Raw genomic sequence first — 15,378 nt, forward strand, 5'->3', positions numbered from 1 at the left:
AAGCAAGAATCACTGGATGGTGGTGGCATATGCCTTTAATCCCAGAACTCAGCAGGCAGATTTCTGAATTTTGAGGCCAGCTTGGTCTACAAAGTGAGTACAGGACAGCCTGTTAACAGAGAAACCCTGTTTCAGAAAAAAGCAAGAGTCAAAACACACCAGGGGTTAAATAAGCTGCTTCTCTTTCCACTGTTTATTATTAATGTACAAAATATACAAAATCAAAAGAAAAAACTCCTCAAATCCATTGTGGTTCTAACCCAAGACCCTGCACAAAACCAACCCACTGTTTTCATAGAAAACAACTGATGCCAAGACAGGGAAAGGAGGACGGACAGACCACTCCTGCTGACCTGCCCAGGAAGGAGAGGACAGGGACAGGGCCACTCCTGCTGACCTGCCCAGGAAGGAGAGGACAGGGACAGGGCCACTCCTGCTGACCTGCCCAGGAAGCCTCACACTGACAGGGTTCTGTAGGGGTAAGGACCAAGCCCACTCCCACAGGCAGTGCATGTAGTGCGTCAGGCCTGGTATACCCGGTGAAGCCGATGAAAACTGGTCTCACGGAAATGTTTAATGGAGTCTCTAAAATGGCTGCAGGCAAGAGTGGCCTAACACTGCAGGCCTGCCCTCTGCCAGCTACAACGTTTAACTGGATGTGGCTGTGAATGCGCCATCACTGAACCTAGCTGACCCACAACGACCTGGGTCCTAACAGTTGCAGTCTTCCTTGAGAAAGGACTCACCAGTGACTGGCCCATGCGGGCACAAGGGGGGTGGTTCCAGAACTCAAATTTTGCCAGCTTGAGCCCTCAGTGCAGTGGGATATATGGTACTCCTCACCACCCCTCAGCCTGTGAGGATATGGACTTGGCTTGGATGGTTTGTGTGTGCGAGTGGAGAGCAGAGGTCTCCAGCGTGACCAGCTTTAGGTTCTCAGGCATCGGGGCTAATACTGGAAGGGGTTTGGGGCACAGGGCAGATCTCGCCACAAAGTGAAGCCAGCCGTCTCAGCAGTCCAGCATCTAGAGTGTGTCCAGTCTCTCTCCTCTCCAGACTGGAGGGGAATATGTACATCAATGTGCACCAGTGATCAGAAACCCCCCGGAACCCAACCAGGTAGGAACTGAGGGGGCCGGCTCCTCATCAGCTGGGGAAAAGGGGAAGTGGGCCTCACAGAAGCCATAACCGAGTGGAAGGAGCAAGGCTGCAGTCCACAGGGGCGGAAGGGGCGGGAGGGGCAGGAAGCCTAGGGCAGCGGGGGCCCATTGACCCCCGGGTGATAGAAGGCACAGTTGTTCTCATAGCGGCAGCTGCCCTTCATCATGAAGTGTCGACAGACAGGGCGGTTGGACATATCTGCGGGACGATGGCAGAAGGTTAGACGTCAGCTGAGAGACCACCCCTCCCACTACAGACCTCAGAGACAGTGTGTAAAGACAAAGGACAGAAACTGCCCTCCTTATACACAGAGAAGGCCAGGAGACAGAACCCTCACCTCCTCCATGACTGTGGCCTCCATCATGCCCTCGGTGGCCGCCTCCTCCGTGGCCATCATGACCGCGGTGCTCATGAGGCGGTGGCCCTCGATGGTCATGGCCTCGATGACTAGGACCATCATGTGGCCGGTGGCCATGGGGTCCCCCGTGTCCAGGGCCTTCATGGGGACGATGTCCACCACTACCACCCATTCCTCCTCCAGGGCCGTCATGGGATCTATGTCCACTGCCCATTCCTCCTCCGGGGCCATCATGGGATCTATGTCCACTGCCCATTCCTCCTCCGGGGCCGTCATGGGATCGATGTCCACTGCCCATTCCTCCTCCAGGGCCGTCATGGGATCGATGTCCACTGCCCATTCCTCCTCCAGGGCCATCATGGGATCGATGTCCACTGCCCATTCCTCCTCCAGGGCCGTCATGGGATCGATGTCCACTGCCCATGCCCCCTCCAGGGCCGTCATGGGATCTATGTCCACTGCCCATGCCCCCTCCAGGGCCGTCATGGGGGCGATGTCCACCACCTCCAACCATGCCTCCTCCACCAGGACCCCCTCGGCCATTTGGGGGTCCTCCTCCAGAACGACCTCCTCTGGCTCCTCGGAATGGAGGGGGTGGCGGCGGCTCATTTCCTCCACGACCTCCTCGGCCTCTGTGGTACGGTCCAGGACCAGGTCCAGGACCTCCACGCATTGGGCCGCCTCGCATGGGGTCACCTGGGCCATCCCAGAAGGGATCACCTCCCCGAGGGGGTGGGGGACCCAGGAGACGTGGACCCACTGGTCCACCAGGGCCTCCGTGGGGACCTGGAAAGGAAAAGACCTCAGTTATCTGTTGCATTCTAGAGCGGCCACCTCTAACCTGACCTCGTCCACCTCCTACCATCCCTGGCTGTGGCCATGCTGAAACAATGAAGTAAGCCCATTGAATCCCTCTCACCTACCTGGCATCGGCCCTCCAGGACCAGGAGGGAAATGCTGCATCCCCTTGGGACCCCCGGGGCCTCCTGGTGGGAAGCCGTTGGCTACAGGACCAGGACCTAGGAGTCCGTGTGGCACTGCAAATGTAAATAGGAGCCCAACAGTCAGAGAGAGAATTCTAAAAAGAACAGCATGGCCCCCACACAAGTGTGCCCAACTAATCTCAGACCAACCTGCAGAGCCATGCTCTGTCCAGTTTCCCCACCCTATTTCTTGCCCAGTGGCAACAGTCCCATGCTTTTCAGCATCTGGAAACCCTGTTTCCCCTTCTACCACTGGGCGTCCTCCCCAGGCCCCTGGGGTTGGCTCTGAGGATTACCCAGCATCTGCTTGAGCTTGTCGGAGTAGTCTGGCTGCTTCAGCAGTTCCTCTGAAGGGTGGCTGTTTGGACTGCCCTGTGAGCAAGCAAAATGACAGTTCAAGAGAGTGACAGCCAGGATAAAGCAAGAACGTGTATGCAAATGGAAGACAAAGAACTGGGTAAGCTGGGTACAGGGTGCAGGCTGAGTCCCAGACCAGCTTGGACTACACCATGAGACCTTTTTACAAAACTGAAACCAAACAACATCCTAAATGGAAAAAAGCAAACATATCCAAAAAATCTAGAGTGAAGAGTGGGAGAGAGAATCTGAAGACAACACACAGCGATCACTTGAGGAAAAGGGCTCACATACCATGATGGAGGTGAGGATCTCCTGGACATTGATGCCTCCTCCTCCAGGGCCCTGGGGGCTCTTCCCAGCTCCCATGCTTCCCATAAGATTAGCCAGAACAGGAGGCAGCTTGGAGCCTCCTGCCCCATCAGGTGAGCCACAAGACACTCCAGGCTCCAGGGTCTCAACATACGGTGTCTCATCCATGGAACACTCCTAAGAAGAGAAGGAAACAAATCAGGGCTGTGGAAAACAACACAGAGGTGTCCTCACCCTGCACCGCCGTCCCACCACACTGCCATGTCCAAAGACTCACCTCGTCCAAGGGGATGAGTTTCGGGGGTATAGGCTCATAGGGCTCAGGATCAGGCTCATGTGGACTGTGAGACAGAGAGAGAAAAAGAACACAATCGCATCAATTCAGCTCCCTGAAGTTCTTAGTAGTGCCTCCCAAAGCTACCCATCACAGTCCCATGGTACAGACAATCCACACCTCAGGTACTGACACCTGAACTCACCTCTCCTTGTTCAGGAAGAGCTCCTGAAGGATGCCTTTTTCCCGCTCAGCCTGGATGTATCGCTCCTGGCTATTGCTTCCAGGGATAACAAGAGGCGAGGGCAGAACCAGAGGCCGGGGACACACCCAGGGCACTTTCTCCTCCATGTTGTCATGGCTTAGTCGTCGGGCTGTCTCAAAAGCATGCCGGTCTGACAGGATCTCACGCTTAGCTGCCTCACCGAAGTCTTTGATCTTGTTCACATTCACTGCAAGGGAGGCAGAGGACGAGTGCGCATGAGCGAAATTGCCTGTGCTCAGACTCTAGGAACCTACGCAGCACGGGACCGCATCGCACCTCGCTCAGTTTCATCCAGTTCAAAGTAGAAATACTCTCTCAGCTTGCCCTCCTCAGGCCACGTCACAGTTTTCCTCTTTCTGCCCTTCCGAGTCAGCTGGCTGGGGTCACCAGGGCTCTCCACAGGCTTTGCGTCCAGAGCTCCTGGCTCTGAGGAGGCTGAAAACAAGCGCATTTCAGAAGAGGCTGTAAGCGACCTAAGATCCAGCCCAAGATCCCGTCTTTCAGAAAACACCCAAACCAGGCAGAGCAGGCTACCTGCATCCATGAGCTCTGGGACTTCAACGGGCGGCACCGGGGTGCCAGGGCGGTCTGTGTCCATGGGCTCAGCAGGAGGTGCTGGCTCTGGAGAAGAAGGTTTGGCTGTGCTTGGTTCAGTGTTTGTTTTCCCTTCAAAGGGGCTGGGCTGTTATGAAAGAGAAAGCATCCAATGAGCTTACAGGACACTCAGAGGCAAGTCCAGGATCCTGGATGTCCAGTGTCACACAGAACACACTGCTGGAGTCCTCTAACAGCTCCTGCCACTGAAATGCACCACCAGAACTCATACCTTGGCAGCAGTTGGCGACAGAACCTTCTTCTTCTTCTTAATTTTGATGCCTGGGACAGGAGCTGAATTGAGAGCATCCAGGAAACCCAGGCCTTCCATAGCTACAGGGAAAAGAGCGCAGTGAATGAACTTCCTTCACAATCCTGTTCCAGTGAGGTCCGCTGCCCACAGTGACAAGGAAGCAGGGTTCACACAGGAAGTTCCCATTAATCTTTCTTTTGGCAACCATGACTTTGATCACAGTTTTAGAATGCAAAATTCATGAAACAAGCTGCTGAAAACACCAGAGGGTCCAGCCACGAGGGAGGGAGGTGATAGGGTTATCACTTGAGAGGAACACCTTCCGGCCATATATCTAACATGACTCTTATGGAAGGGCAATTTCAGAGGCAAAAAATTTTAGGACGCCAAGAGATCGAAGGCAAAGCAAAGGAAACTGGTGAAGGGCACACACCTTCCCCCACCCTGTGCCGAGGGCACTCCAGGAGGACTCACGCTGTGGGGGGATGATCTTCACTTTGATTTCTTTGGTGGTGTTGGGGGTTGTGTTGAGGGGCTTATACTTCTTCTCTGCAGGTGGGGCAGCATCTCCTGGAGCAGTTGTGGCACTGCGAAAGAAGGACAGTCAACAACCTCCCCAACTCTCCCTTTTCTCCAAAGGCCCCTCCATAGGAATCTACACCAGAACTCATACCTCTGCCGCTTGAGGGGGATGGGCTTCAGATTGTATTTGTCTGATACCACCACAGTGCTGGAGTTCTTCTTCACAGGCACCAAAGATGGGGTGTCCAGCTCTAGTCCTGGGGAGAAACATGTTGATGGCAGTTCAACTTTGACCCTCACTGTTGCCCCCCAGATGGTCCAGCCTTGAGTAAGTTCCCCCAGCTCTTCCTTTAGCCTCTTGCTTCCTCACAGCTTGAAGTTACAATCAGACTATTGGCTGCACACACTGACGCCCGCAAAGTCTCACCAGTGGAACGGAACTTGGCATGACTGGGTGCCGTGGTTCGCAGTGACTTGGGCTTCTCCTTCTTCTTCTCTGGGGCCTCCTCAGCCCGGGTCTCAGCCTTCACCTCAGTCAAAGGTCGCTCAGGAAGCGTAGTTCGACTTTTCCCTTCTTCTTTCCGTTTCTTCTTATCCTTCTCTGTATGGAAAAACAAAGCAGGTGAGAATTTCATTCAATACAGAGAAGACTGCCAGAGGCGAACAACCAACCTAGGGACACTTGAGAGCTGCAGTCTAAACGGGAAGAGAACACATGGGGTACAGGGCCAAGGAGCTTACCTGCAGGCTGGGTACTACTCTGAGAGCGGATGACAGCCATCCAGTCGCTGACAAGGACTGAGGCCAATTTCCGGAGCTCTGCAAGTGAAAAAGGGAAAAAAACTACTTAATTAGTAATAATTCATTAATATTTTCAGTAACAGAAAATATGCTTTAAAAGTTGTTAAATTTGTTCAATGGGAAAAAAGTCTTAATATGGCGTGCTTTAAAACAGAGAAACTAAAAAGCCTCCAAGGGACTACTTGCTGTGGGGAACGGTGAAGTGGGAACACACCAGCAGGCACTCATGCTAAGAAGCAGTTTATACAGAGAAAACGGACACCTGATAATCTAAGGGACATGAGAACTTTTCTGTAGTCTCTCCTGGAGGACATGGCCACAGCAGCTCTCCTTTGCAGTTCTGCAGTCATGCAGACTCATTTAGCAAGCAACTCTAAATAGCTAGAGGAATAGAGTTAATAAAACCTCTATTCAGAGCGGCGTGGTGTGGCACATGCATTTAATTCCAGTAGTTAGGAGGCAAACTTTGTGAGTTTGACACCAGTCTGGTCTACTGTGTTACAGCCAGGGTCATACAGAGAAACCCTGTCTTGGAAAATCAAAATCAACCCAAAGTGTGAGTTCCATGTCAGCCAGGGTTATAAAGAGAAACCCTATCTCAAAAAAAAAAAACAAAACAAAACAAAACAAAAAAAAACAAACAAACCAAAGAACTCCTATAGAAGTATTTCCTGGTAGGCACATTAAATGTGTAGAAATGAGTAAGTTTCATTTGGAATCGATGAAGAGGGACTGGATTAATTGACTTAAATCTTTAAGAGAGAAACAAGTTGGGCAGTGGTGGTGCACGCCTTTAATCCTGCACTTTTGAGGCAAAGGCACAAGTCTCTTGCCATAACATAAAAGAGACACTGAGGAGCCCAGGTCCAGGTGACAGTGGCGCTCACCTTCATCCTCACTTGACTTGCTCAGCTGCTTCACGAGTTTTGCTGTGTTGTTCTATAGGAGAAGGAAGGAAATGGCAGAAAGGTAAATGCAGGGACTAGAACAAGCTCACTCAGTGCTCACTGACTATGCCACCTTTTGACAATAGTGGCATACTTTAATCTCCAAAACCTGTAGATACTTGTTTTTTTTTTTTTTTTAAGAAAGGGTCTCTCAGCCAGGCAGTAGTGGCACACACCTTTAATTCCAGCACTTGGGAAGCAGAGGTAGGTGGATCTCTGAATCTGAGGCCAACCTGGTCTACAAAGTGAGTTCTAGGACAGTCAAGATTGTTACATAGAGAAATCCTGTCTTGAAAAAACAAAACAAAACAAAACAAAGAAAGGGTCTGTCTTTATAATCTTGGATGGCCTGGAACTCAGAGATTCATGTGTCCCAGCCTCCGAAATGTTGGGGTTAAAGGCGTGAGAGCCACCATGCCAGCTACAGAAGCATTCTTACTTAACCCTAGAACCCTAGTTATGACGGCTGGCAATACAATTCAGTTGGTAGAGGGCTAGCCTAGACCCAATCACAAAACAACTTATTCCCACTTTAGAGATGAGAAACCGAGCCTCAGATATACAAGGGGTTCTGCCACACACCTGATAAAGGAAATAAACCCACATCGAGTCTTCCCACTCCAATTCCCACTTTTCCCTGCCATTCTACTTCATAAATTCCAGACTGGAGTAGTTCTAATCAGTTAGGCTAACCCAGAAAGGAAGCGTGGGTGATGCAGCATGGCGGTACCTGCTTGAGATGGTCCACAGTAAGTGGGAGGTGCTGCAGGGTCAGCAGAATCTGCTGTAGGAGAGGAATGTTGTTGGTCGTCTTTGAATATGTTAACCAGTTGTTCAGAAGCTTGTAGCCACCAACATCAATAAACCTGCAGGCAGGTGGAGTCAGAATCTGTTAATCCTTTCCTAATTTTAGAACTAGCAAGCTCACACGTCTGGTGACCCAGAAACCCATGCCTCCCCTCCCCCATGCCAGCCCCTCCAATCCCACTTACTTGACTAGCACTTCTGGGGCCCGGGTCTGCAGGATGATGTTCAGGTATGTACAGCGACTCACCATCTTTCGTGCTTCCTTCATCAGACTGCAAGGAGGAGTCACGTTAGATGCAGAGCAGAGCACCTGCTCTCAGCACCACACTGTCCCAGTCAGGGTCCTGTCACACTGCCCACGCCAGCCGCTGGGATGACAGGCACGAGGAATACTGTGCCAGCTCATGTCCCACAGCAGAGGACCTAACCCTGGGAGTCCTGGTGCCCCCGATGACTCTCTTTGCTCCAGAGGATGGAAGGCAGCAGTCACTGGGAGAGCATCCCTCCTGTCCCAACACACATTTCCCCTGGGAATCTAAGACTGCCTCAGTAGTTTGCTTTTCTCTGGAAAACCTCAGATCTCCGAAGGAAAAAGACATTTTGGATAGGCACATGACCCCAAACGGAACCAAGAATTCTGTTATAGGTCCCCTGGTTGCATCCCATAACTCTCTTGGGGTTATGAACCAAATCCCCAGCTTCTGTCATGGCCAATGGCCATGTTCCTCTTGTCACAATCTGCCTGCATGTGGCTTCTTCCTTTCCCATTTATTCTTCTCTATTACTCATTTCAACTCAGTCACAAGTAGTCCCCAGAAAGGCAGACTTACCTGAAGATCTTAGAAATTCCATCCACACTCTTCACTTCTCCATCCCGAGTAAGGAAGCTATCCAGGCCCTTGAGAAGTTCTTTGGGGTCTATGGGACCTGAACCCATGATGGTGGTTTCTGAGGTAAAAAGAAAAAAAAAATCCATAGGATATATGATAGCAAAGACAGCCCCGCTAACTTATGCCTCTAATAAATCCTACTGGCATATTTAAGACAAAGTGACTAATCTATGTCCAACTGCACTATTCTCTAGGTCAGTAAAATCAAGCCTGTGCTCACAAAACAGCCTTGGTGACTTAAGCTTGGGGTCAATGCAGGATTGACAGGAAGGGTAACGTGGGTGAAGGCCCTGGCAGCCTACCTCTCATTCCCAGTTAAACCCTTTCCACAACAGTTACACTTCAGGAGAGTGGGCTAAGACCCAAGATGCTCAGTTCTTCATGCTTCCAAGGTCCTGTCTCCAGTTAGCAGCTGCTAATTTTGATAAGGGGGCAGCTGTAGCTTCCTAAGGTAATCGAGCCAACCTGGGTATCTGGGTAAACATTTTCAAGAAACAATCACCCTCTCTCCAGAAATCAATTCCCTTTTATCTTGGATGCTTAAGTCATAAGCACAAGTGGTAGGATGCGTCAGCTGAGGTAGTTGATGGAGAAAACAAGTCAGCCCTGAGTAGGGCCCTTCCCCAGGGAACTCAGCAACACTCAGAACAAGAGTGACTGAACAAAGTAGGCAGGCTCTCATTAGGCCTGAATAATGCCACTCGCTTAACAAACACCAAACAAGCTTTTATTGTTCCAAAGTTCAGGAGAAACTCGGCTTGTGATTTCAGAAGCAAAGATGCAAACCTGACCTCAAAACTCACCACTGGCCAAGACTCCCAAGAAAAGCCCAAAGCCGAGAGAACTGGAGACGGGGAAGGAACCATCAAAAGTAATGAAGGTGAAGTTGTGGAAAGTGGACACCAGATCAGGCTGGGAAAGGAGCGAGTTCAAAGCTACACTCCATGGAAAGCAACCGATTTCTAAGCCAGAGCTCCAGAGAGATAATTAGGGCCGATATGGCTCTGATCAGGAGTTTTAGCCACAACTCAATCACTAGCTTCAGAGAACCAAAACCTTGAGCCTCACCACCAGGCCACGATGGGCAGGACAAAGGCAAGGGTCCCTGTGCATCTCATCACATAAGCAGCAGAGGTAGCCTTACAAGGATGAGCACCAGTCTTTAACAAAAAAACAAACAATAGGATTCTTGCAATATAACAGTTGTCTGTTCTCAAAGCAGAAAAGACGTGTGACAGTGTGACAAGTGTGGCTGTTTTCCTGGCTTAGACATGTTTAGCCTGATTAAGAGGCTGTCAAAGACAAGAGTGGTTCTCCACATACAACAAGATAAAAATTTAGTGTTAAAAAGGCCCAGGGAAAGGGGGGGCGGGTGGCAGCAGTATCTGCTCTGGAGGCTGAAGCCTGCAGGCTCAACACAGGAAGAGGTGCTAAGCATTGAACAAAACCTGCTAACTGCTGTCACCCAATACCCTGGAACCTGAGGTCAAAGGAGAAAAACGGTCAAGAACATTTACAGGTCAGGGGACAAACTCAATGTGTACATGTACAGAGAGGAAACCTCCCTGTCTTAAGACAGCAGTGATTTGTGAGTTTCCGGTATAGTAACAGATTTCCCATCTGTTACACTGAAAAAGCACTGAATGGGCCCAAAGTAAATCATTTAAGCAATCCAGACCAGGAAATTTTTAAATCTTTATACATACATAAACCTATTAGAACCCCAAATGACAATGTATGCAATTTGACAAGTCTTGGATTAAACATTACTTCATTCCAGACCTTCTGAACATGGTTGACTGAAACCCAGAGCTAAAAATTACCCACTTTGTATGTCTATCGAGGAACTAATAAGCCTAACCCAAATGTTCCTTGTTCAATTGTCAGAAAAGAGAGGACAGCCACCTTGAGCGAAACAAAGCTGAGCTGTCTAGTGCCCTCTGATGGAAACGGGACCTAGGTACTGTAAATTCCTATCTATATAAACAAAAAGGCACAACAGTAAGGGAAGCTGGGAGACAAAACATGCTAAGATGCATGGTTATTCCCGCTGTTACATCTGGATGACGGAACTTGTCTCCTCACAGTAAAATGTGCCTTTTTTTTGTGCCTTGTCCTCAGTGGTATCCATTCCTTATCAGGGACCCCCGAGTACCTTACAACCAGGTCCCCATTTTCACAGGCAAGCAGTAAGGTCTTCCAATAGGAACAAAGGAAGAACCCATCATGCTTGGAACAGGCCTACATTGAAGGCCCAAAGCGGCATTGACCAGAGTGGGCAGGGACTGTGCCCAAGCACTCCCCACGCCTGCTCTGGAGTTTGAAGCCGAGGCAACTTTCTGTAGCCATAAAGAACTCAGGTCATGTTTTTGTTTTGTTTTTATCCAGTTGCTATTCTCCTTGAAGGCCACAGACAAAAGGAGACAAGGGAAGGAAGCCCATGATGTACCTCCATCTTCTAAGCACTGGGGAACATTCTACAGTTCTTACTAGAGATATCAAATTCTGAATTTGACTTATTTGGTTTAAAACGGTGGAAAAGCATCCAGACTAGCTGGTCACTAAACATCTAGCACCGCTGAATCCTGAATTAGTTCAGGAAACAAGGCCCACGCAAGCCAGGGTGCTTTAAATAGGTCTTCTGTAAGAGGACAAAGAAGTGCCAGTTCTTCTTTGCTGGGACCTGAGCACCCCATAGAGCAAAATGCCTTGCTCCTTCCCTCAGTGTCTCAAGAGCTGCCTGGTGTGACCCAGTAGTAGAGTGGACTGTCTCAGGTGGTTCAGATTTTATACCTCTGCACAGTAAGGCCCTACTCCTCCCTCATCATTATTCTCAAAACCAGGTAATCCTGGTCCCAGGAAGATGAATTGGCTTTCAATAAAGATGTAAAATTATGTCCACCACCCTAACCCTCAGGGAAAGACCCTCAAATAGAACTCTGGCCACGCCCTAAGAATCAGGCTTCCCCCTAAAGCCTTGCTTTTCATCTCCCATGCAAGGAAGGTCTTCTTTACTAATCCCCTGCTCACTAGAGGTCGGGAGCCCCAGTGGCTGGAATGTTCAGCTCCCAGGGTAGATATGCTGCAGAAACACCTGGCAAACTGCTTAAAAGATAAAAAAGACGTGTGGTAAATAGACATCTGGAAGAGGCCCTCCCATTCAATCAGAAGTCCAAGTAATAATGAGAATCCCCAGCCAGCAGGAAATGAGCCCTGTTGCAGCACCCAAGTCACCATAGGACAGGACAAAAGGCTTACAAACTGCCTAAAAACTCCACACTCCAATACAGGACTTAAATACAAAAATGAAAAGTTTAAGAAGAAACTGTCAAAGACTTGACTTTGAAAAGTTGGGGAAAAGAGGTAAAAGAACCAGACACCCAATACCGCCCTCAAGGGTGTGGCTTTTCAGCATGCACCGACTGCCACAGCACTGACCAGGAGACCAAGAGGACATTCTTTTCCTCAACGACTTAAGGGAATTTCTTTTTAGAAAGGAAGGAAAAAGAAATTCAAAAAGGTGGCTCTTTGGAAAAAAGAAAGGTTGTGAAATGTAATACCAGAAATGTTTTGCTTACCAGAAACCGTAGCTTGACTCCCCCTGCCTCGAGTTTACAACTGCAGCCTCCTTTCCTAAAGATTCACTTCTCATCCTAGTGCCAACATACGGGAACTAAGCAACTGCAGAGGTGATGGCACTGAGCACAAAGAGTTTATTCCCAAACTGAGAGGTGAGAATAAGGATGATTTATAAGAAATCCTACAAGCACCAACCCTCCCCCAGACATTCGGAAGCACAAGGGCCCGTCTTGAGCAGAATGGCACATTCCAGCTCCAGCAGGCCCAATTGTCTACTCCAGTTACAAGCCCTGTGTCTTGCTCCAGTCTCCCAAACCTAAAGCACAGTTTGAGTTTAGTTTTTCACACCTGTCAATTGAATGAAGCAAGGTGCATGTCCAAGCTTGTGATGAGTAGGTGAAAATAAAAGCAATGGGCTGATTGTTAAACACACAAACTATAACTTCACGATTAGAACAGTCTCAATCCTGTTCTCATTAAGTTCTTATACCTATAAGATACTCCATAAGAGATAAGAGAAACGAAAAGCGTATTCTCCCCAGCAGCAGTCTGCACAGGGAGAGAAAGCATCTGCTTGAGGGTGGAGTTTTCAGAGGAAGCAAGCTGATTACATCACCTTTCAAAGTGGCTCCTCCCCCTTGACCAAGTTTCTAGGGCAGCCCTAAGCTGACTGGCAAAAGAGAAAAACAAAGGAGAGGGACGCCATTTTGTTATGGAGAGGACTACTCAAAATTTAAAAAAGCCATCCGGATCTGCCGGTAGCTTTACTTACACTATAAAGCACTAAATAAAAAAACAGAAGCCATACCTCCGCCCCCATCCTCAATCTGACCTACTTGAATTTTTAAGAGTTTACTGAAAGTAAAATCAATTAATATACAATTTTCTGCGGGCTAAGAATTTGAATTTGCAATTGAAGTTCAATTTGCTACTACCGCCGACCACCCCAATCCTCCCTATAACCGGAAAAGGGGAGGACTTGGACCCCTCAACAAATAGGGTTGAGGTAGGAGGACAGGAGAAAAATGGGTCAAGACACAACCTGCAACGCCGCTTGGAAGACAAAAGGACAAGAAAAAGTCGCCATATTTGAAGCAGGGAAGAAAAAAAAAAACTCTTAACGACACAAATCTAGAAAGCTAGCATTCAATTGCACTAATGGCTTTTTAAAATTATACTTCTGAGCTTTCACATCCCCAACCTTTCCACCCTCTTAACTGTATCCACCAACCACTAAAAACGTATCAAGTTCAAATGTTAAATCACTTTTGCCTTTAAATAACCTATGCAATCTGAAACAATTACAAGACATTCTTTACCTCCCCAAATGTTATATTGTATGTACTTGATACTAAGATTATTTTGCCCTAAATTTAAGTGTCTTGCAATCTTTATTCCTAGATTGCCACGTATTTTAACCATACAATATACCCCAAGCAAATTACATTAAAATTGAGAGGATTTAACCACCACTTTAAAAGACATATCCAGCTAATACTTCTCTGCCCATCTCCTTACCCTGCAATCTTTATGTACAGATTGCTTATTAATCTGGCAAATTGAAAGGCGCTCTGCTTGTCTCACACACAAAGAAGTGGGACTTCTGGGCCACAAGATCCACCATCTTTTGTATGTGAGCTCATTAACCCTTTTGAAGACTGCTAACCAGAGGAAGGTAACCATTCCTCCTTATAATAGCAAAGGCTTATGCTTTGGCAGTCTGGAAATTTGCTGGATTATCAAGGGTTAACCGTCAATATCCTCACTTGCTGGCCCTCCCTTCACCCTCTCCTTGCCTGCTCCACAGCAGGGAAGAGGCAGGTGGTAGGGGAGAGAGCAAAGACTGTTTAGACCCACAGGACCTTTTTAATGGAGACTTAAGAGACCCGATTGGTCCTTCTCCAGTACAATACATTTGTTCTATGGTCTCATTGCTTCCTCTCATTATTTTTGGTTTCACAACGGGAAACGTTGATTTCTTGTTGCAAGGCTGGTTTTTGAAAATTCGACACTTACTATCCAATTTTTTTGCGACGTCAGCACCACGGGCTCAGGGGGGGAGGGGTAAAATTTTGGAGGAAAAAAAAACAAAACAACCAACCAGGACCCAAACTCAACTACTTGGGGGGCCTCATTGGATCAAAAAGTCTCTTAAAAAAAGTAAAGACCAACTCAGTATTCACATTCCCCCCACCCAACTCCATTTAGGGAGGGGGGGTCGTTGAAAAAAATCCTGAGTGGATTCCAAAAAGGAAATGCTGGATGAGTGAGATTGGGTGGGTTTGGGCGGGGAGGGTGGTTTTTTTGCAGTTATGTGGTGACGGTCCTTCGGCCACAGATCTCAAGTCCCAAGCAGCGTGGGCTGGTGGGGTGGGCAAATAGGTGGGAAGGGGTAGAAGACACAAGTGGTTGGGCTGGTGGCTGCTCTTTTCCCTTTCCCCCCTCTCAGGATCCTTTCATGGGCTTAAGATGTTGCGGAGGCTTGTTTGTTTTCCTGATGGCCGGCCTGTCTTTCTCCGAGAAAATTCAACCTGGGGTAAAAAAAAGAACACAAAAGGAGAAAGGTATAATCAGTACGGGTCGCGTTAAAACATCCCCACGTGCCATTTCTCGTCGTCCCAGAACGCAGCGGCACTCGGCAGAGCGCGGCTGCCGAATAAATCCATCCCCTCTCCGCTTCCCCGGGCCGCCCGTCCTCGGAAAAAACGTTACCGTCCAAGCGACGGAGCACCCAAACTTACCTCTAAACGAACCCCAGAATGGCGGCCGCCCGCTCGGGCGGAGTCTTTTATACCCGGCCGCCGCCCAACGCACCCTAACGTGATGGAGAAACGCCCTCGGCGCGAGGCATCGAGCGCGAGGCGGAGGCTGATTGGACACCGCGAGGGCCAGGCCGCCCGCCGATTGGACGCCGCCCCTCAGCCTTCGGGAAGCCCGGACCCTCGTTGCCCCCCCACTTCCGTCTCCTTCAGTGCCCTCCGCGCCAGCGCGTGACCGCCGTGTCCGGCACCGCCCTCTTCCCCGCCGCCACCACTTCCGCCCCGGAGGACGAGCCTCACCCCGGGTTGGTCGGCGCGACCCGGCGCGTGCGCACTGAGAGCGGCCCGGCCCAAATCGCCCTCGAAACTCCTTCTGGGTCACACGCTAGGCATGGCATCTATGAGTCACCGTGACCGGTCCGGGCGAAAATCAATTACGACGGCTGCTTCGATTGTGACGCAGCTCAAATTCGCGTGGCTCCTCTGCCGGCCCCGCCCTCCGACGCTTCCGTCCTG

The 15,378-nt window shown here is 49.4% G+C and overlaps 1 protein-coding gene across 3 annotated transcripts; it reads right to left on the reverse strand.

Annotated features, from left to right (window-relative positions):
• Nucleotides 1–165: 165 nt before the first annotated feature.
• On the reverse strand, nucleotides 166–15,311 carry Ppp1r10 (protein phosphatase 1 regulatory subunit 10). 3 transcript variants are annotated; one of them, XR_007589997.1, is made up of 21 exons: nucleotides 15,163–15,311; nucleotides 14,120–14,634; nucleotides 8,465–8,582; nucleotides 7,820–7,906; nucleotides 7,558–7,693; nucleotides 6,768–6,819; nucleotides 5,821–5,898; nucleotides 5,507–5,680; nucleotides 5,231–5,336; nucleotides 5,032–5,144; nucleotides 4,537–4,637; nucleotides 4,245–4,392; nucleotides 3,987–4,145; nucleotides 3,651–3,897; nucleotides 3,449–3,512; nucleotides 3,154–3,348; nucleotides 2,799–2,874; nucleotides 2,443–2,556; nucleotides 1,499–2,305; nucleotides 398–1,359; nucleotides 166–353 (listed from the first exon to the last, which is right to left on the reverse strand). XR_007589997.1 is itself a non-coding variant. In XM_050131736.1 (20 exons), exons 3-20 carry the CDS (start codon nucleotides 8,569–8,571, stop codon nucleotides 1,250–1,252), a joined length of 2,874 nt encoding a protein of 957 aa, XP_049987693.1. In that variant the 5' UTR covers nucleotides 8,572–8,582; nucleotides 14,120–14,634; nucleotides 15,163–15,311; the 3' UTR covers nucleotides 166–1,249. The 3 variants fall into 3 exon arrangements, 2 of the variants coding, with proteins under 2 accessions (XP_049987693.1, XP_049987694.1); XM_050131736.1 differs by having other exon boundaries at nucleotides 166–1,359; XM_050131737.1 differs by lacking the exon at nucleotides 15,163–15,311 and adding an exon at nucleotides 14,845–14,960 and having other exon boundaries at nucleotides 166–1,359.
• Nucleotides 15,312–15,378: the final 67 nt, after the last annotated feature.

The sequence above is a fragment of the Alexandromys fortis genome, unplaced genomic scaffold (genome assembly GCF_014885135.2).
Source record: "Alexandromys fortis isolate MF-2015 unplaced genomic scaffold, M_Fortis_MF-2015_v1.1 scaffold_390, whole genome shotgun sequence".
Lineage (NCBI taxonomy): Eukaryota > Metazoa > Chordata > Mammalia > Rodentia > Cricetidae > Alexandromys > Alexandromys fortis.

What these genes read in the sequence shown, in the direction of transcription:
- Ppp1r10 (XM_050131736.1), bottom strand. Translation starts at nt 8,571, where the DNA reads ATGGGTTCAGGTCCCATAGACCCCAAAGAACTTCTCAAGGGCCTGGAT. An exon ending in TGTCGCCAACTGCTGCCAAG is followed by an intron (nt 4,393 to 4,536) that starts GTATGAGTTCTG and finishes CTTTCATAACAG; the next exon opens with CCCAGCCCCTTTGAAGGGAA. An exon ending in CTCTTCCTGAACAAGGAGAG is followed by an intron (nt 3,513 to 3,650) that starts GTGAGTTCAGGT and finishes TCTGTCTCACAG; the next exon opens with TCCACATGAGCCTGATCCTG.